This window comes from Oncorhynchus kisutch, linkage group LG1 (assembly GCF_002021735.2).
Source record: "Oncorhynchus kisutch isolate 150728-3 linkage group LG1, Okis_V2, whole genome shotgun sequence".
Lineage (NCBI taxonomy): Eukaryota > Metazoa > Chordata > Actinopteri > Salmoniformes > Salmonidae > Oncorhynchus > Oncorhynchus kisutch.
In genome coordinates, this window is record NC_034174.2 from 49,208,554 (window position 1) to 49,231,069 (window position 22,516).

The following is a 22,516-nucleotide window of genomic DNA, read 5'->3' on the forward strand; positions in this document are numbered from 1 at the left end:
AGAGAGAAAGAGAGAGCTAGGGGGAGAGAGGAAGAGGAGGAGAGAGCTAGGGGGAGAGAGGAAGAGGAGGAGAGAGCTAGGGGGAGAGAGAAAGAGAGCTAGAGGGAGAGAGAAAGAGAGCTAGAGGGAGAGAGAAAGAGAGCTAGAGGGAGAGAGAAAGAGAGCTAGAGGGAGAGAGAAAGAGAGCTAGAGGGAGAGAGAAAGAGAGCTATGGGGAGAGTGGAAGAGAGAGATAGAGAGAGCTAGGGGGGGAGAGAGGAAGAGAGGAGGAGAGAGCTAGGGGGAGAGAGAGAGAAAGCGGGGCTGGGGAGGGAAGAGAGAGCAAGAGAGAGGAAGAGGGCTGGGGGAGAGAGAGGAAGAGAGCAAGAGAGAGGAAGAGGGAAGAGCGACGAAAGAGAGCGCATGGGGGAGAGAGGGAAAGAGAGCAAAAGAGAGCATGGGAGAGAGAGGAAGAGAGCGAAAGAGATAGCATGGGGGGGAGGAGAGGCATGGCGAGAGAGAGCATGCGAGAGAGAGCATGCGAGAGAGAGGAGAGAGCATGCGAGAGAGAGCATCGAGAGAGAGCATGCGAGAGAGACCATGCGAGGAGAGAGCATGCGACCAGCAAGCATGAAGAAGAGAGAGAAAGAGAGCTAGGGGGAGAGAGGAAAAGATGAAAGAGGGGAGAGAGCTTGAGGGAGAGGGAAAAGAGAAAGAGAGGAAGAGAGCTTGGGAGAGAGGAAAAGAGGAAAGAGAGCTTGAGGGAGAGAGGAAGAGAGAAAGAGAGCTTGACGGGGAGAGAGGAAGAGAGAGCTAGGGGAGAGAGGAAAAGAGAGCTTGAGGGAGAGAGGAAGAGAGAGTAGGGGGAGAGAGGAAAAGAGAGAGAGGAGAGAGCTTGAGGGAGAAGAGGAAGAGAGAGCTAGGGGGAGAGAGGAAAAGAGAGAGGAAGGAAGGAGTTGGAGTTGATGGTGGAAGGATTTGTTCCGTTCCTTATTCCTCTATTTCAGAATGCAAACTCAAATCACACACCCACACACATCTGCAGCAGGTTGAGATCCAGCTGCTGTCCGTCAGAGGAGAGACACTCTTTGCCACTGCTAAAAGTCTCACACACGTCGCACCAAATGCGGATCGCTTTTAGAGACCACCCACTGTAGAAGTCTGACTGCCGACCTTTTCTCCTGCGATCCACATGTAAAATGCGACCCGATTCGGGTCACTATCCGTACGGTCGCCAGTCGCGACTTCACAGGGGAGCCGCTTGAACGTACAAAATTCTCGGACATGATGCACCTTAATAACAAACTTTTAGGCCATCTGTAAACACGAATGAAGTTCGCAAATTCATCTCAGAGACGCCAAGTACTGATCTAAGGTCAATTTGGAGTGTGGTGATAGAAGGCCTCTCTCTACCCCTCGCCTATAATGACTAGGAATCAGAAGCGTGTTACATCTCAGACAAGGGTGTGGAATGTAAGTGGCCCAATGCTGCTGTACGCTGATCTGAGGCCAGTTTGGAGTGTGGTTGCCTAATAGTGAAGGTTAGGATTGGGTGAGACCAGTGGTTTGGGGTAACGTGACCATGGCTGCCACTGTTATGGCCGGGTTTTACTTACACACACACACACACACACACACACCACAGTGTGCGTGCGTGTGTGAACTGAGAGAGGCTCATTGTTGACTGTGGTTTGATTATGCTCAGGGTCAGGTACAGTATGAGAACTGCTGGGGGCACTGCCATGGAGACCAATGTTTGCCCAAAACTCAGCAGAGACTTGGAGAGAGGGAGGGGGAGAAGAGGGAGGGGGCCAAAACGCTGGACTGATGATGATATCACACGTGCAACGACTATCATTTTTGAAACGTGAGTGTGTTTAGTGTTCATTCCTAATCGTTATTTTTTGTTTGCTGTGATGCCGTTTTTGTGTCTCAATTTTTGTTTGTTTATTTTGGTAACGTAAACACTTGTTTCCCGTGTCAATAAAGCCCTTTGAACTGAATTGAGAGAGCAAATACAAAGAGAAGCGAGAGAATGAGAAATTGGGAAGAGAGAAAGATTTTTGGGAAGAGAGGAGAGAGAGAGAGAGAGAGAGAGAGAGAGAGAGAGAGAGAGACAGGAAGCAACAATCGTGAGCATGAGAGAGAGAGGGAGTGTAAGAAGAAAGAGAAGACAGAGCTTTGGCCATGTTAACATATGTTTCCTCATGCCATCAAGCCCTTACATTGAGAGAGCGAGAGAGATGGGACCGAACACCAAATTGAGACTCTGTATGCAGAATTCTGCAAAGAATTACTCCATGTACAACGTCGAACACCAAATAAACATGAAGAGCAGAACTTAGGCCGATACCCCGCTAATGATCAAAATCCAGAAAAGACCCGTTAAAATGCCTTAACCACTAAAAGGAAGCGATTCCCAAACCTCCCATAACTTTTTATTCGCTCGCCAGGGGGCAGTATTGAGTAGCTTGGATGAAAAGGTTGCCCATTGTAAACGGCCAGCTCCTCAGTCTCAGTTGCTAATATATGCATATTATATTCGTATTGGATAGAAACATATGAAGTTCTTAAAACCTGTTTGAATTATGTCTGTGAGTATAACATAACTCATATATAGCAGGCAAAAACCTGAGAAATTCCACTTCCTGTTATTTTTCTGGTGTGGCAGAATTTCAACCAAGCTCTCATTGAAATTTATAGCGAGATATGGATGAGTTTTCACTTCCTACGCTTGTCCACTAGATGTCAACAGTCAATAGAACTTTGTCTGATGACTCTAATGTGAAAGGGGGGGGGTCGAATGAGACAGGAAATAGTCACCACAGCCATGAGTGGAGGGGAAGCACCTGCGTTCCTTCGCTCATCTGAAGTCATTCTAATTCTCCGGTTGGAACGTTATTCAAGATATATGTAAACAACATTCTAAAAGATTGATTCAGTACATCGTTTGACATGTTTCTACTGACTGTTACGGAACTTTTGGACATTTCGTCACGTTATAGTGGACGCGCTTTGTGACTTTGGAATTGTTGACCAAACGCGCTAACCAAAGTAGCTAATTGGACATAAATAACGGACATTTTCGAAGAAAATCAAGCATTTATTGTGGACCTGGGATTTCTAGGACTGCATTCTGATGAAGTTCAAAGGAAACATTTATCATGTATTTTCTGGTTTCTGTTGACTCCAACATGGCGGCTAATTTGGCTTTGTTCTGAGCGACGTCTCAGATTATTGCATGTGTTGCTTTTTCCGTAAAACTTTTTTGAAATCTGACACAGCGGTTGCATTAAGGAGAGGTGTATCTATAATTCCATGTATATAACTTGTATTATCATCTACATTTATGATAGGTATTTCTGTTGAAACGATGTGGCTATGCAAAATCACTTGATGTTTTTGGAACAAGTGAATCTAATAAACCAATGTAAACTCAGATTTTTTTATATAAATATGAACTTTATCAAACAAAACATGCATGTATTGTGTAACATGAAGTCCTATGAGTGTCATCTGCTGAAGATAATTCACGGTAAGTGATTAATTTGATCTTTATTTCAGTTTTTTTTTATGCTATATTTTGCTGGAAAATGGCTGTGCTTATTGTGTTTGGTGGAGACCTAACATAATCGTTTTGTAGTGCTTTTGCTGAAAAGCATTTTTGAAATCGGACACTTGGTGGTATTAAAACACGAGATTACCTTTAAAATGATATAAAACACATGTATGTTTTAGGAGTTGTAATTATGAGATTTCTGTGGTTTGAATTTTGGCGCCCCTCTATTTTCACTGGTAGTTATCATATCGATCCCGGTATTGGGATTGTTCCTATAACAAGATAACAAAGCCATCACCTACAGAGAGATGAACCTGGAGAGAGTCCCCCTACGCAAAGCTGGTCCCGGGGCTCTTGTTCACAAACAGACCCCACAGAGCCCCAGGATAGCAGCACAATTAGACCCAATCAAATCATGAGAAAACAAAAATATAATTACTGACATATTGGAAAGGACTTACCAAAAAAACAGTAAACTAGAATGCTATTTGGCCCTAAACACAGAGTACACCGTGGCAGAATACCTGACACTGCTGACTGGACCCAAACTTAAGGAAGAGCCTGTTGACTATGTACCAGACTCAGTGAGCATAGCCGTTGTATTGAGAAAGGCCTGCCGTAGGTAGACATGGCTCTCAAGCGAAGACAGGCTATGTGCACACTGCCCACAAAATAGGTGGACACTGAGCTGCACTTCCTAACCTCCTGTCCAATGTATGAACATAGAGACACATTATTTCCCTCCAGACTACACAAGATTTCGAAAACCAACCACTTTGGCATAAATCCCATATATCTAGGGTTGAAGTTCCACAGGTTGTGCCATCACCAGCAGCAAGCTTTGTTCTGACCTGTTGCCACAAGAAAAGGGCAACAGTGAAGAACAAACACCATTGTAAATTACAACCCATATTTATGCTTATTTATTTTCCCTTGTGTACTTTAACCATTTGTACATTGATCAAACCACTGTACATATTCATAATATGACATTTGTAATGTCTTTATTCTTTGAAACTTCTGTATGTGTAATGTGTACTGTTAATTTCTATGTTAATTTCACTTTTGTATATTATCTACCTCACTTGCTTTGGCAATGTTAACACATGTTTCCATGTCAATAAAAGCACCTTGAATTGAATTGTGAGAGAGAGAGAGAGAGAGAAATGACAAGATAATTGAGAGGGTCAGAGACCTAGCTAATCGTCTTGGAGGCACGATGAGACAGTAGGCTTCATTGAGGCCTAGGTGTGCTGTGTGTGGGGGGGGGGGGGGGGGGGGGGGGGGTCAATAACAACATTCACACAGTTACCATGGCTGGCACAGACACACGTCAGAGTGTGTGTGTGTGTTTAGGAGGAAGGTGCTAGCTAGACGACCTCTGGTATTTGAGCCGTGCACCCCTCCCCCGCCCCCGCTCATCTGCCGTCTCTACCTCACTCTCCTCTCCTCACCAACCCCCCCCAAACCCCAAAGTCTATTAACATTTACATTACAATGACCACTTCATCCACGCAGTGGTCAGTAGTCAAACAGAAACAACTCTACGGTTACATTTAGGCATTCAGACTGGTTAAGGATTAACCTACACCAGTCGTAAACATTAGTCATTCATTCAGACTGGTTAAGGACTAACCTACACCAGTCGTAAACATTAGGCATTCATTCAGACTGGTTAAGGACTAACCTACACCAGTCGTAAACATTAGGCATTCATTCAGACTGGTTAAGGACTAACCTACACCAGTCCTAAACATTAGGCATTCATTCAGACTGGTTAAGGACTAACCTACACACGTCACAGTCGTAAACATAGGCATTCATTCAGACTGGTTAAGGACTAACCTACACCAGTCGTAAACATTAGGCATTCATTCAGGCTGGTTAAGGATTAACCTACACCAGTCATAAACATTAGGCATTCATTCAGACTGGTTAAGGATTAACCTACACCAATCGTAAACATTAGGCATTCATTCAGACTGGTTAATCTTGTGACTCTCAAACCCGGGGTCTGGGAGCGTAAACATCGCCTGACACTAATTAGCATAACGCAACGGACATAAATCTTCCTAGGAAATCTTCCTATTCATGAAAATCACAAGTGAAATATATTGGAACACAGCTTAGCCTTTGTTAATCACCCTGTCATCTCAGATGTTCAAAATATGCTTTACAGCCAAAGCTAGACAAGCATTTGTGTAAGTTTATCATAGACTAGCATAGCATTATGCCTTGCTAGCAGCAGGTAACCGAAAATCAGAAAAGCAATCAAATTAAATCGTTTACCTTTGATGAACTACCTTTGCTAACCAGTCGTAAACATTAGGCATTAATTCCGACTCGGCTTGCTAAATCGTTGTGGACGGATTGCAGAATGGTTTAAGCCGCGAGCTCCAGCGCCAAAGGGCAGTTCGCCATAGAGCAGTTCGCCGTAGAGTGCAGGGGCACTCGTTTATTTTGTCATGTTTTTTTTTGTTGCCCCTAGTGTCGGGTTTTGACCGCGTCACTCAATGTCCTGCGGACCTACAAACTTTAAACCTCACCGTGGATCTGGAGAGTGACACCTCTGGTGTGTGTGGTCTGTTATACTGACGTATCCAAGTGTGACTGTGTATCATGACACCGGTGAACATGCATCTAGATTTACTGTAAGCTGCTGAGTGTGTGTGTGTGTGTGTGTGTGTGTGTGTTATACTGACGTATCCAAGTGTGACTGTGTATCATGACACCTGTGAACATGCATCTAGATTTACTGTAAGGCTGCTGAGTGTGTGTTGAGTGAATCGCTCAGAGTACGTCAGCTTTAACCCTCATTAACCTTTTAACCTCATCCCTAGCCATCTAACAGAACGATGTCATATGCATTGTTATTATATTTCAGCCGAGATTCAATCACCTCTACTTCAAACAGGTTTAATGCAGCCAACAGCAAGCGCACAAAGTTTCAGGAAGGAACTTTCCCTGGCTTTGTACTGAGGCAACGTTACGCAAACACCCTCTAATTCAGGCGGGTTTAGGACAGCCGGCAAGCAAACAAAGTTTCTCCAGGAACTTTCCTGGCTTTGTACTGAGGCAACGTTACGCAAACACCCTCTAATTCAGGCGGGGGTTTAGGACAGCCGGCAAGCAAACAAAGTTTCCTCAGGAACTTTCCCTGGCTTTGTACTGAGGCAACGTTACGCAAACACCTCTAATTCAGGCGGGTTTAGGACAGCCGGCAAGCAAACAAAGTTTCCTCCAGGAACTTAAGACATTTGCTTTGTTTGTACTGAGGCGGTGTGTTGGCGTCGAGCCTTCTAATGCTAATGAGGTTGGCTGGGCGGCCAAGTATCTGTGGGTTCAAAAACCATTTGACGTACACGCGGTGCCCCCCAGAGAAAGGAAAGTAGTTGATGAAAAGGCTGGCTGAAACCCATCCGACGACAGATCCAAAACAGGCTAGAACAAGTGGCTGCGCTGTCTTTTGTGAGAGAGGGGGTTGGGGATTCGAACCCGCAACCTTGGGATAATGGGGATGCTCATGGCTGTGGAGCAGGGTCTTTGTTAGGAGGTGTGGTGTGTGTACGTACTGTCAATGTGTGGCAGATGCTAAGGAGCCCTGGAGAGGGCTCCGTGCGATTTGGCTGACTGTGAGTGCAGACAATGGCCAGCCCACACACACACGAACACAGACTCACACAAACGGGGAGGCGTACACATACGCATGCACCAGCGCACGACAAACACGATATACAGACACAGAAGAGGAGAGGGGGGAACATATGATATTCCACCTCCCACAAACGACACTAGTATTAGCATTCATTTCCAGTAAGATGCTTCACAATACCGGGAGGGGGGGTGGGGGGTATTAAAATGGACCCATATTCACGAGGGAGGCCATGAATATTTATGCCACGCAATTAGCTAGCACTGAGAAGAGTGTGTGTGTGTGTGTGTGTGTGGATACGCATGAGCAACCTCAAAGACTCTCGTCAGTGTACAAGGCAACAAGAATTACAGTCGTACAGCCCAGTGACTAAACAATGACAAGAAGATAAGGGGTAGCTACAGACTAATGAGTTTACTGAAAGTGGCTTATAAGACAAATGGAGGGAGACTTTGGTGCAAAAGTATTTCTAGGAGTGGAAGGGGACAAAAGAAGAGCGTCTGAGTTTACTGCTAGCAAGACAATACAGGGCAATGTTTGGAGGGACAATGGTCCAGACTGACAGGACAGTTTGGAAACAACACCTTTCTGTTTTACAACAAGCGAATGTTTTTCCGTTGTTCTGTCGATAATAATTGTCCGCTTTCTTCAAGTCGTAAATGACCTAATATGTCCTTTTTCCTAAACTAGAGTTCATTTTGAAGACATGAAGAGGACAGCAGAGTTGATATATCTTCATGGGCTTGTCGTCTGTCAATGGCTGGTAGACAACGAATGGTTCATGCATGGGTCCACGCACACACACGACACACACGCACGACGCACAATCGACGCACACCACACACACACACCTGTCAAATTTCAGATAATGATAATAATGATTAAGAAGGTGGAGTCAAACCCATAAACACCAGGCCTTTGTGGTCTGTATCTTAAACGTGACTCAGAGTGGTGCTCTTTTGTATGTGTGCCTCAGTGTGTGCGTTTGTCTACGTGTGTGCGTGTGTGTGTGTGTGTGTGTGTGTGTGTGTGTGTGTGTGTGTGTGTGTGTGCGAGCGTGTGTGTGTGAGTAAACCCATCATGGGCCACGCTCTAGTGGATATGTCCAATGACACCTTAATGTGCTTGGCTTGTCTTGAGGACCCCTGCAGGCTGAGAGCACAGGGGCTGCTGGGGCCTGCCTGCCCGTCTGCCTTGCTACATCCTCTAACCGGCGGGGGAGAGGCGCGTGTGTTTATCGCTGTCTGTGTGTACTAGAGAAGGTGTGTGTAACCAGAGAAGTGGAAGGAGTGTAGAGAGATCTGGTGTATGGTAAGGGGGGAGGTTATATATATATATAACAAGGATTCATAGTGGGGTGGCATTAATGTGCTCCACGACTCAACCCTAAACCCCTGAAACGAGCCTCTGCTTTCACCCCCATCTCTTACTGAACACACACAACCCCCCCCCCCCCCCCCTTTCCCTTCCATGCAAGATCCAATTCCAGAATATTCCACAGCTATCTCATACCAGGGCAGTAGAGGTGTAAGAGGAGAGAGAGAGAGGAAAGAGAGCGAGAGAAAGCGAGAGAGAGAGGAGCGCGCGAGAGTGAGTATGAACATAGAGAGAGAGAGAGGAGAGAGACAGAGAGAGAGAGAGAGAACGAGAAAAAAATGAGGAAAGGGGTTAAAGGAAGGGTGAGATGGTTTAAAAAAAATAAATGGAATGGGATCAATGCAAGCCGGTTCAGGGGGGGCACTCAATTTTGTCTTAGAATGGAGCGTGTCAGAGAGAGAAGAAGGAGAAGGGGGGGCGAGCAGCCGAGACATGGATTTAAAACGAGGGGGAGGGTGTGCAGTGGGGTAAGGGTAAGAGGTGGGCTCAGGGAATTACATTTCTAGTCATTAATAATGGGGTCTACCCCACAGAGAGGTACCCCTGGCCCCTCCTTCAGCAACCCTCGGCTTAACCCCACCCTGGTCTCTGTTAATGGGGATCACGGCCAGGCATTTGGGGGGGGTGTAAGTGAGGTAGAGAGCAGGAGTATTTTAGTATGTGTGTGTGTTCCATGTCTGTCATATACACTGAGTGGACAAAACATAGGAACAACTTCATAATATTGAGTTGCTCCCCTTTCGTCCTCAGAACAGCCTCCGTTCGTTGAGGCATGGACTCCACAAGGTGTCGAAAAGCATTCCACAGGGATGCTGGCCCACGTTGACGCCAATGCTTCTCACAGTTGTGTCAAGTTGGCTGGAGTCCTTCGGGTGGTGGACCATTCTTGATACACACGGGAAATGGTTGAGCGTGAAAAGCCCAGCAGCGTTGCAGTTCTTGACACAAACCGGGAGCCGGCTCCTACTACCATACCCCGTTCAAAAGGCACTTAAATATTTTGTATTGACGATTCACCCTTTGAATGGCACACATACACAGTCCATGTCCCAATTGTCTCAAGGCTTAAAAATCTTCTTTAACCATCTCCTCCCCTTCATCTACACTGATTGAAGAGAATTTAACAAGTGACATCAATAAGGGATTATAGCTTTCACCTGGTCAGTCTGTCATGGAAAGAGCAGGTGTTCCTAATGTTTTGTCCAAGGCATAGTTGTTCACCCACCGCCTACGGAGAAGAAAACGGTCACACCGTATTCTCAAAATGGACACACACATGCCTTTTCACTGTCTTCTTTCTCAATCTCTCTCCGTCCCCCTCCAACTCCCTCCCCCTCTCTACTAATGAGGGGTTAAAGGGGTGTCAGCTGCATCATTAGAAGCCAACACAGGCGACCCGCAGCCAGAGCTTCAAAGCCGTACACGGCGAGCCAGTGGTGAGGTTGTTAATGAACAGGTCCCCACATGGAATTACACCTGACCTTGCCCATTCCCCTGGTGTGTGTGTGCCTTGGCGCGGGGGGGGGGGGGGGGGGGGGGGGGGGGGGGGGGGGGTGAGTGGCAGGGACCCACAACAGACAGACAGATGTAATTGCAGGTTACGGGAGGGTTGGTGTGTCTAAGGTAATGAGGCATCATAGGCCCCCCCCCCGCTGACACCTGCCGCCTTTATTCAGACCTGCTGTCTGAGGGAGTGTGTGTGATGTGTCCCTGCGTGTGTGTGTGTGATGTGTCCCTACGTGTGTGTGTGTGCGTGGTGTGGTGATGTGTCCATACGTGTGTGTGTGGTGCGTGTGTGTGTGATGTGTCCCTACGTGGTGTGCGTGCGTGCGTGCGTGTGTGTGTGAGTGTGTGTATGTGGTTGAGCTTGAGAGTGTCGATGTGTGCGCGTGCACGCGGGGCATATTTGTGTGTTTGCAGCATACTGTGTTCACGCGTTGTGTGTGGTGTTGTGTGCGCCGTGTTCATGCCTGTGTGTATTTCTCTCTTACCTGTTTGTCGGAGAGTGGTAGACGTGCTGCATGTCCGGGAGAAGGGAGAAGAGCAGGTCTCGGAGAATGGGGCCGTCACTCACCACCACGTTCTCATACGAGGCAGAGCGACGCGTGGGACTCGCCGAATTCACCAGGATCTAGACAGAGAGACCGAGACAACAGGTGAGATGACTGCATTCCGTTGCCTGGAAAAATAAGTGAAAAGGCGGTGTAGGTGTAGGTAGGGTAGGTGTAGGTGTAGTAGGTAGGTAGAGGTAGGTAGAGTAGGTAGGTGTAGGTAGGTGTGGTAGGTAGGTAGGTAGGTGTAGGTAGGTAGGTAGGTGTAGGTAGGTGTAGGTAGGTAGGTGCAGGTAGGTAGGTGCAGGTAGGTGCAGTAGGGTAGGTAGGTTGTAGGTAGGAGGTGTAGGTAGGTAGGTAGGTAGGAGGTAGGTAGGTAGTAGTAGGTAGGTAGGTGTGTAGGTAGGTAGGTAGGTAGGGTAGGTAGGTGTGTAGGTAGGTAGGTAGGTAGGTAGTGTAGGTAGGTGTAGGTAGGTGTAGGTAGCTAGGTGTAGGTAGGTGTAGGTAGCTAGGTGTAGGTAGGTAGGTGTAGGTAAGTAGTGTAGGTAGGTAGGTGTAGGTAGGTAGGTAAGTGTCTCTCTGCGCGTCTGTCTGCGCGTCTGTCTGCGTGTCTGTCTGCGTGTCTGTCTGCGTGTCTGTCTGCGTGGTGTCTGTGTCCGGCTGTGCACGCGCTCGGCAATCTCATCTGGGAGACAGGGAGGCAGCAGCCACATTTTCAGAGAAACTGTGAGAGAGCGAGGTGGCAGCTCACAAGGCCTTGATAAAGCAATGGGTACCCAAAGAAATATGAACCTATTAAGGGGTAAAGGAACAATGAACAAAGGATACATTTCATTTAGTTGCGGTCGCATCTCATCTCAACACAAATGAATTGCGCACACACACACCCACACATCACCACACCCACAGACCACCCAGCTGGACCTAGTATAAGAAAGGTGCACACAGGAGACAACACAAACAGCACACGGACACAAACCGTAGCATACACATACACACACACACACACACACTTTTGTTTGTACTTTTTTGTATTACACCACACACCACACACACACACACAAAGGGAGAGANGGGGGAGAGAGGAAGAGGAGGAGAGAGCTAGGGGGAGAGAGAAAGAGAGCTAGAGGGAGAGAGAAAGAGAGAGAGGAAAGAGGAGCTGAGAGGAGAGGAGAGAAAGCGAGCTAGAGGGCGAGCGAAGAAAGAGAGCTAGGAGGGAGAGAAGCGAGAAAGAGAGCTAGAGGGAGAGAGAAAGAGAGGCTATGGGAGGAGAGGATGGAGGGGAGAGTGAAGAGAGGATAGAGAGAGCTAGGGGGAAGAGAGGAAGAGAGGAGAGAGGGAGGAGAGCTAGGGGGGGAGAGAGGAGAGCGAGAAGAGGGCTGGGGGGAGGAAGATGAGGAAGAGAAGCAAGAGAGAGGAAGGGGCTGGGGGAGATGAGGAGAGAGAGGAGGAAGAGAGTCGCAGAGAGCAAGAGAGAGGAAGAGGGAAGTGAGAGCGAAAGAGGAGAGCATGGGGGAGAGAGGAGAGCGGAAGAGAGCAAAAGAGTAGCATGGAGAGGAGAGGAAGAGGCGAAAAGAGATAGCATGGAGGAGCATGGGAGAGAGAGCATGCGAGAGGGAGAGAGCATGCGAGAGAGAGGAGAGCATGCGCGAGGAGAGCAGGAGAGAGAGAGCATGCGAGAGAGAGAGCATGCGAGAGAGACCATGCGAGAGAGAGCATGCGACAGAGCATGAAGAAGAGAGAGAAAGAGAGCTAGGGGGAGAGAGGAAAAGAGAAAGAGGGGAAGAGAGCTTGAGGGAGAGGAAAAGAGAAAGAGAGGAAGAGAGCTTGAGGGAGAGAGGAAAAGAGAAAGAGAGCTTGAGGGAGAGAGGAAGAGAGAAAGAGAGCTTGAGGGAGAGAGGAAGAGAGAGCTAGGGGGAGAGAGGAAAAGAGAGCTTGAGGGAGAGAGGAAGAGAGAGCTAGGGGGGAGAGAGGAAAAGAGAGAGAGGAAGAGAGCTTGAGGGAGAGAGGAAGAGAGAGCTAGGGGGAGAGAGGAAAAGAGAGAGGAAGGAGTTGGAGTTGATGGTGGAAGGATTTGTTCCGTTCCTTTATTCCTCTATTTCAGAAATGCAAACTCAAATCACACACCCACACACATCTGCAGCAGGTTGAGATCCAGCTGCTGTCCGTCAGAGAGAGACACTCTTTGCCACTGCTAAAAGTCTCACACACGTCGCACCAAATGCGGATCGCTTTTAGAGACCACCCACTGTAGAAGTCTGACTGCCGACCTTTTCTCCTGCGATTCCACATGTAAAATGCGACCCGATTCGGGTCACTATCCGTACGGTCGCCAGTCGCGACTTCACAGGGGAGCCGCTTGAACGTACAAAATTCTCGGACATGATGCACCTTAATAACAAACTTTTAGGCCATCTGTAAACACGAATGAAGTTCGCAAATTCATCTCAGAGACGCCAAGTACTGATCTAAGGTCAATTTGGAGTGTGGTGATAGAAGGCCTCTCTCTACCCCTCCGCCTAAATGACTAGGAATCAGCAGCGTGTTACATCTCAGACAAGGGTGTGGAATGTAAGTGGCCCAATGCTGCTGTACGCTGATCTGAGGCCAGTTTGGAGTGTGGTTGCCTAATAGTGAAGGTTAGGATTGGGGTGAGACCAGTGGTTTGGGGTAACGTGACCATGGCTGCCACTGTTATGGCCTGGGTTTTACTTACACACACACACACACACACACACACCACAGTGTGCGTGCGTGTGTGAACTGAGAGAGGCTCATTGTTGACTGTGGTTTGATTATGCTCAGGGGTCAGGTACAGTATGAGAACTGCTGGGGGCACTGCCATGGAGACCAATGTTTGCCCAAAACTCAGCAGAGACTTGGAGAGAGGGAGGGGAGAGAGAGGGAGGGGGCCAAAACGCTGGACATGATGATGATATCACACGTGAAACGACTATCATTTTGAAACGTGAGTGTGTTTAGTGTTCATTCCTAATCGTTATTTTTTTTGTTGCTGATGCCGTTTTGTGTCTCAATTTTGTTTGTTTATTTTGGTAACGTAAACACTTGTTTCCCGTGTCAATAAAGCCCTTTGAACTGAATTGAGAGAGCAAATACAAAGAGAAGCGAGAGAATGAGAAATTTGGGGAAGAGAGAAAGATTTTTGGGGAGAGAGAGAGAGAGAGAGAGAGAGAGAGAGAGAGAGAGAGAGAGACAGGAAGCAAACAATCGTGAGCATGAGAGAGAGAGGGAGTGTAAGAAAGAAAGAGAAGACAGAGCTTTGGCAATGTTAACATATGTTTCCCATGCCAATAAAGCCCTTAAATTGAGAGAGCGAGAGAGATGGGACGAACACCAAATTGAGACTCTGTATGCAGAATTCTGCAAAGAAATTCTCCATGTACAACGTCGAACACCAAATAATACATGAAGAGCAGAATTAGGCCGATACCCGCTAATGATCAAAATCCAGAAAAGACCCGTTAAATTCTTCAACCACCTAAAAGGAAGCGATTCCCAAACCTCCCATAACTTTTTATGGCTGCAGGGGCAGTATTGAGTAGCTTGGATGAAAAGGTGCCCATTGTAAACGGCCAGCTCCTCAGTCTCAGTTGCTAATATATGCATATTATTATTAGTATTGGATAGAAAACATACTGAAGTTTCTAAAACTGTTTGAATTATGTCTGTGAGTATAACATAACTCATATAGCAGGCAAAAACCTGAGAAATTCCACTTCCTGTTATTTTTTCTGGTGTGGCAGAATTTCAACCAAGCTCTCATTGAAATTATAGCGAGATATGGATGAGTTTTCACTTCCTACGCTTTCCACTAGATGTCAACAGTCAATAGAACTTTGTCTGATGACTCTAATGTGAAAGGGGGGGTCGAATGAGACAGGAAATAGTCACCACAGCCATGAGTGGAGGGGAAGCACCTGCGTTCCTTCGCTCATCTGAAGTCATTCTAATTCTCCGGTTGGAACGTTATTCAAGATATATGTAAACAACATTCTAAAGATTGATTCAGTACATCGTTTGACATGTTTCTACTGACTGTTACGGAACTTTTGGACATTTCGTCACGTTATAGTGGACGCGCTTTGTGACTTTGGAATTGTTGACCAAACGCGCTAACCAAAGTAGCTAATTGGACATAAATAACGGACATTTTCGAAGAAAATCAAGCATTTATTGTGGACCTGGGATTTCTAGGACTGCATTCTGATGAAGTTCAAAGGAAACATTTATCATGTATTTTCTGGTTTCTGTTGACTCCAACATGGCGGCTAATTTGGCTTTTGTTCTGAGCGACGTCTCAGATTATTGCATGTGTTGCTTTTTCCGTAAACTTTTTTTGAAATCTGACACAGCGGTTGCATTAAGGAGAGGTGTATCTATAATTCCATGTATATAACTTGTATTATCATCTACATTTATGATAGGTATTTCTGTTGAAACGATGTGGCTATGCAAAATCACTTGATGTTTTTGGAACAAGTGAATCTAATAAACCAATGTAAACTCAGATTTTTTTTATATAAATATGAACTTTATCAAACAAAACATGCATGTATTGTGTAACATGAAGTCCTATGAGTGTCATCTGATGAAGATAATTCAAGGTTAGTGATTAATTTGATCTTTATTTCAGTTTTTTTTTATGCTATATTTTGCTGGAAAATGGCTGTGCTTATTGTGGTTTGGTGGAGACCTAACATAATCGTTTGTAGTGCTTTTGCTGAAAAGCATTTTTGAAATCGGACACTTTGGTGGTATTAAAAACGAGATTACCTTTAAAATGATATAAAACACATGTATGTTTTAGGAGTTGTAATTATGAGATTTCTGTGGTTTGAATTTGGCGCCCTCTATTTTCACTGGTAGTTATCATATCGATCCCGGTATTGGGATTGTTCCTATAACAAGATAACAAAGCCATCACCTACAGAGAGATGAACCTGGAGAAGAGTCCCCTACGCAAGCTGGTCCCGGGGCTCTGTTCACAAACAGACCCCACAGAGCCCCAGGATAGCAGCACAATTAGACCCAATCAAATCATGAGAAAACAAAAATATAATTACTTGACATATTGGAAAGAATTAACAAAAAAACAGTAAACTAGAATGCTATTTGGCCCTAAACAAAGAGTACACCGTGGCAGAATACCTGACCACTGTGACTGACCCAAACTTAAGGAAAGCTTTGACTATGTACAGACTCAGTGAGCATAGCCTTGCTATTGAGAAAGGCCGCCGTAGGTAGACATGGCTCTCAAGAGAAGACAGGCTATGTGCACACTGCCCACAAAATGAGGTGGAAACTGAGCTGCACTTCCTAACCTCCTGTCCAATGTATGAACATAGAGACACATATTTCCCTCAGACTACACAAAGATTTCGAAAACAAACCCAATTTGGATAAACTCCCATATATACTGGGTGAAGTTCCACAGTGTGCCATCACAGCAGCAAGATTTGTGACCTGTTGCCACAAGAAAAGGGCAACCAGTGAAGAACAAACACCATTGTAAATACAACCCATATTTATGCTTATTTATTTTCCCTTGTGTACTTTAACCATTTGTACATTGATACAACACTGTACATATTCATAATATGACATTTGTAATGTCTTTATTCTTTTGAAACTTCTGTATGTGTAATGTGTACTGTTAATTTCTATTGTTAATTTCACTTTTGTATATTATCTACCTCACTTGCTTTGGCAATGTTAACACATGTTTCCCATGTCAATAAAAAGCACCTTGAATTGAATTGTGAGAGAGAGAGAGAGAGAGAAATGACAAGATAATTGAGAGGGTCAGAGACCTAGCTAATCGTCTTGGAGGCACGATGAGACAGTAGGTTCATTGAGGCCTAGGTGTGTGTGTGTGGGGGGGGGGGGGGGGGGGGGGGGGGTTCAATAACAACATTCACACAGTTACCATGGCTGGCACAGACACACGTCAGAGTGTGTGTGTGTGTTTAGGAGGAAGGTGCTAGCTAGACGACCTCTGGTATTTGAGCCGTGCACCCCTCCCCCGCCCCCGCTCATCTGCCGTCTCTACCTCACTCTCCTCTCCTCACCAACCCCCCCCAAACCCCAAAGTCTATTAACATTTACATTACAATGACCACTTCATCCACGCAGTGGTCAGTAGTCAAACAGAAACAACTCTACGGTTACATTTAGGCATTCAGACTGGTTAAGGATTAACCTACACCAGTCGTAAACATTAGTCATTCATTCAGACTGGTTAAGGACTAACCTACACCAGTCGTAAACATTAGGCATTCATTCAGACTGGTTAAGGACTAACCTACACCAGTCGTAAACATTAGGCATTCATTCAGACTGGTTAAGGACTAACCTACACCAGTCCTAAACATTAGGCATTCATTCAGACTGGTTAAGGACTAACCTACACCAGTCGTAAACATTAGGCATTCATTCAGACTGGTTAAGGACTAACCTACACCAGTCGTAAACATTAGGCATTCATTCAGGCTGGTTAAGGATTAACCTACACCAGTCATAAACATTAGGCATTCATTCAGACTGGTTAAGGATTAACCTACACCAATCGTAAACATTAGGCATTCATTCAGACTGGTTAATTCTTGTGACTCTCAAACCCGGGTCTGGGAGCGTAAACATCGCCTGACACTAATTAGCATAACGCAACGGACATAAATCTTCCTAGGAAATCTTCCTATTCATGAAAATCACAAGTGAAATATATTGGAACACAGCTTAGCCTTTTGTTAATCACCCTGTCATCTCAGATGTTCAAAATATGCTTTACAGCCAAAGCTAGACAAGCATTTGTGTAAGTTTATCATAGACTAGCATAGCATTATGCCTTGCTAGCAGCAGGTAACCGAAAATCAGAAAAGCAATCAAATTAAATCGTTTACCTTTGATGAACTACCTTTGCTAACCAGTCGTAAACATTAGGCATTAATTCCGACTCGGCTTGCTAAATCGTTGTGGACGGATTGCAGAATGGTTTAAGCCGCGAGCTCCAGCGCCAAAGGGCAGTTCGCCATAGAGCAGTTCGCCGTAGAGTGCAGGGGCACTCGTTTATTTTGTCATGTTTTTTTTTGTTGCCCCTAGTGTCGGGTTTTGACCGCGTCACTCAATGTCCTGCGGACCTACAAACTTTAAACCTCACCGTGGATCTGGAGTGACACCTCTGGTGTGTGTGTGTCTGTTATACTGACGTATCCAAGTGTGACTGTGTATCATGACACCGGTGAACATGCATCTAGATTTACTGTAAGGCTGCTGAGTGTGTGTGTGTGTGTGTGTGTGTGTGTGTTATACTGACGTATCCAAGTGTGACTGTGTATCATGACACCTGTGAACATGCATCTAGATTTACTGTAAGGCTGCTGAGTGTGTGTTGAGTGAATCGCTCAGAGTACGTCAGCTTTAACCCTCATTAACCTTTAACCTCATCCCTAGCCATCTAACAGAACGATGTCATATGCATTGTTATTATATTTCAGCCGAGATTCAATCACCTCTACTTCAAACAGGTTTAATGCAGCCAACAGCAAGCGCACAAAGTTTCCTCCAGGAACTTTCCCTGGCTTTGTACTGAGGCAACGTTACGCAAACACCCTCTAATTCAGGCGGGTTTAGGACAGCCGGCAAGCAAACAAAGTTTCCTCCAGGAACTTTCCCTGGCTTTGTACTGAGGCAACGTTACGCAAACACCCTCTAATTCAGGCGGGTTTAGGACAGCCGGCAAGCAAACAAAGTTTCCTCCAGGAACTTTCCCTGGCTTTGTACTGAGGCAACGTTACGCAAACACCCTCTAATTCAGGCGGGTTTAGGACAGCCGGCAAGCAAACAAAGTTTCCTCCAGGAACTTAAGACATTTGCTTTGTTTGTACTGAGGCGGTGTTTGGCGTCGAGCCTTCTAATGCTAATGAGGTTGGCTGGGCGGCCAAGTATCTGTGGGTTCAAACCCATTTGACGTACACGCGGTGCCCCCCAGAGAAAGGAAAGTAGTTGATGAAAAGGCTGGCTGAAACCCATCCGACCAGATCCAAAACAGGCTAGAACAAGTGGCTGCGCTGTCTTTTGTGAGAGAGGGGGTTGGGGATTCGAACCCGCAACCTTGGGATAATGGGGATGCTCATGGCTGTGGAGCAGGGTCTTTGTTAGGAGCGTGTGTGTGTGTGTACGTACTGTCAATGTGTGGCAGATGCTAAGGAGCCCTGGAGAGGGCTTCCGTGCGATTTGGCTGACTGTGAGTGCAGACAATGGCCAGCCCACACACACACGAACACAGACTCACACAAACGGGGAGGCGTACACATACGCATGCACCAGCGCACAGACAAACACGATATACAGACACAGAAGAGGAGGAGGGGGAACATATGATATTCCACCTCCCACAAACGACACTAGTATTAGCATTCATTTCCAGTAAGATGCTTCACAATACCGGGAGGGGGGGTGGGGGTAAAAATGGACCCATATTCACGAGGGAGGCCATGAATATTTATGCCACGCAATTAGCTAGCACTGAGAAGAGTGTGTGTGTGTGTGTGTGTGTGTGATACGCATGAGCAACCTCAAAGACTCTCGTCAGTGTACAAGGCAACAAGAATTACAGTCGTACAGCCCAGTGACTAAACAATGACAAGAAGATAAGGGGTAGCTACAGACTAATGAGTTTACTGAAAGTGGCTTATAAGACAAATGGAGGGAGACTTTGGTGCAAAAGTATTTTCTAGGAGTGGAAAGGGACAAAAGAAGAGCGTCTGAGTTTACTGCTACGCAAGACAATACAGGGCAATGTTTGGAGGGACAATGGTCTGACAGACAGTATGGAAACACCTCTTTTACGAACAAGCGAAAGCTTTTCTGTTTTTCCGTTGTTCTGTCGATAATAATTGTCCGCTTTCTTCAAGTCGTAAATGACCTAATATGTCCTTTTTCCTAAACTAGAGTTCATTTTGAAGACATGAAGAGGGACAGCAGTTGATATATCTTCATGGGCTTGTCGTCTGTCAATGGCTGGTAGACAACGAATGGTTCATGCATGGGTCCACGCACACACACGACACACACGCACGACGCACAATCGACGCACACCACACACACACACCTGTCAAATTTCAGATAATGATAATAATGATTAAGAAGGTGGAGTCAAACGACCCATAAAACACCAGGCCTTTGTGGTCTGTATCTTAAACGTGACTCAGAGTGGTGCTCTTTTGTATGTGTGCCTCAGTGTGTGCGTTTGTCTACGTGTGCGCGTGTGTGTGTGTGTGTGTGTGTGTGTGTGTGTGTGTGTGTGTGTGTGTGTGTGTGTGTGCGCGAGCGTGTGTGTGTGAGTAAACCCATCATGGGCCACGCTCTAGTGGATATGTCCAATGACACCTTAATGTGCTTGGCTTGTCTTGAGGACCCCTGCAGGCTGAGAGCACAGGGGCTGCTGGGGCCTGCCTGCCCGTCTGCCTTGCTACATCCTCTAACCGGCGGGGGAGAGGCGCGTGTGTTTATCGCTGTCTGTGTGTACTAGAGAAGGTGTGTGTAACCAGAGAAGGTGGAAGGAGTGTAGAGAGATCTGTGTATGGTAAGGGGGGAGGTTATATATATATATAACAAGGATTCATAGTGGGGTGGCATTAATGTGCTCCACGACTCAACCTAAACCCCTGAAACGAGCCCTCTGCTTTCACCCCCATCTCTTACTGATACACACACACCCCCCCCCCCCCCCCCCTCTTCTCCCTTCCATGCAAGATCCAATTCCAGAATATTCCACAGCTATCTCATACCAGGGCAGTAGAGGTGTAAGAGGAGAGAGAGAGAAAGAGCGAGAGAAAGCGAGAGAGAGAGGGAGCGCGAGAGTGAGTATGAACATTAGAGAGAGAGAGAGAGAGAGACAGAGAGAGAGAGAGAGAACGAGAAAAAAATGAGGAAAGGGGTTAAAGGAAGGGTGAGATGGTTTAAAAAAAATAAATGGAATGGGATCAATGCAAGCCGGTTCAGGGGGGGCACTCAATTTTGTCTTAGAATGGAGCGTGTCAGAGAGAGAAGAAGGAGAAGGGGGGGCGAGCAGCCGAGACATGGATTTAAAACGAGGGGAGGGTGTGCAGTGGGGTAAGGGTAAGAGGGTGGGCTCAGGGAATTACATTTCTAGTCATTAATAATGGGGTCTACCCCACAGAGAGGTACCCCTGGCCCCTCCTTCAGCAACCCTCGGCTTAACCCCACCCTGGTCTCTGTTAATGGGGATCACGGCCAGGCATTTGGGGGGGGTGTAAGTGAGGTAGAGAGCAGGAGTATTTTAGTATGTGTGTGTGTTCCATGTCTGTCATATACACTGAGTGGACAAAACATTAGGAACAACTTCATAATATTGAGTTGCTCCCCTTTCGTCCTCAGAACAGCCTCCGTTCGTTGAGGCATGGACTCCACAAGGTGTCGAAAAGCATTCCACAGGGATGCTGGCCCACGTTGACGCCAATGCTTCTCACAGTTGTGTCAAGTTGGCTGGATGTCCTTCGGGTGGTGGACCATTCTTGATACACACGGGAAATGGTTGAGCGTGAAAAGCCCAGCAGCGTTGCAGTTCTTGACACAAACCGGGGAGCCTGGCTCCTACTACCATACCCCGTTCAAAAGGCACTTAAATATTTTGTATTGACGATTCACCCTTTGAATGGCACACATACACAGTCCATGTCCCAATTGTCTCAAGGCTTAAAAATCCTTCTTTAACCCATCTCCTCCCCTTCATCTACACTGATTGAAGAGAATTTAACAAGTGACATCAATAAGGGATTATAGCTTTCACCTGGTCAGTCTGTCATGGAAAGAGCAGGTGTTCCTAATGTTTTGTCCAAGGCATAGTTGTTCACCCACCGCCTACGGAGAAACGGTCACACCGTATTCTCAAAATGGACACACAGATGCCTTTTCACTGTCTTCTTTCTCAATCTCTCTCCGTCCCCCTCCAACTCCCTCCCCCTCTCTACTAATGAGTGGTAAAGGGGGTGTCAGCTGCATCATTAGAAGCCAACACAGGCGACCCGCAGCCAGAGCTTCAAAGCCGTACACGGCCGAGCCAGTGGTGAGGTTGTTAATGAACAGGTCCCCACATGGAATTACACCTGACCTTTGCCCATTCCCCTGGTGTGTGTGTGCCTTGGTCGGCGGGGGGGGGGGGGGGGGGGGGGGGGGGGGGGGGGGTGAGTTGCAGGGACCCACACCAGACAGACAGATGTAATTGCAGGTTACGGGAGGGTTGTGTGTGTCTAAGGTAATGAGGCATCATTAGCCCCCCCCCCCCGCTGACACCTGCCGCCTTTCTTCAGACCTGCTGTCTGAGGGAGTGTGTGTGATGTGTCCCTGCGTGTGTGTGTGTGTGATGTGTCCCTACGTGTGTGTGTGTGTGCGTGTGTGTGTGATGTGTCCCTACGTGTGTGTGTGTGTGCGTGTGTGTGTGATGTGTCCCTACGTGTGTGTGCGTGCGTGCGTGCGTGTGTGTGTGAGTGTGTGTGTATGTTGGTTGATGAGCGTGTCGATGTGTGCGCGTGCACGCGGGGCATATTTGTGTGTTTGCATGCATACCTGTGTTCACGCGTGTGTGTGTGTGTGTGTGCGCCGTGTTCATGCCTGTGTGTATTTCTCTCTTACCTGTTTGTCGGAGAGTGTGTAGACGTGCTGCATGTCCGGGGAGAAGAGCAGGTCTCGGAGAATGGGGCCGTCACTCACCACCACGTTCTCATAGAGCAGAGCTGGACGCGTGGGACTCGCCGAATTCACCAGGATCTAGACAGAGAGACCGAGACAACAGGTGAGATGACTGCATTCCGTTGCCTGGAAAAATAAGTGAAAAGGCGGTGTAGGTGTAGGTAGGTG

At 46.7% G+C, this 22,516-nt stretch overlaps 1 protein-coding gene across 1 annotated transcript in view; it reads right to left on the reverse strand.

Moving 5' to 3' along the window:
• LOC116376197 (plexin-A1-like) overlaps positions 1–22,516 on the reverse strand; it is a 154,735-nt gene that overhangs the window by 9,151 nt on the left and 123,068 nt on the right. The window contains exon 3 of the mRNA XM_031835519.1: positions 22,292–22,426. Coding sequence (XP_031691379.1) covers positions 22,292–22,426 — 135 coding nt within the window. The remainder of the gene's footprint in view (positions 1–22,291; positions 22,427–22,516) is intronic.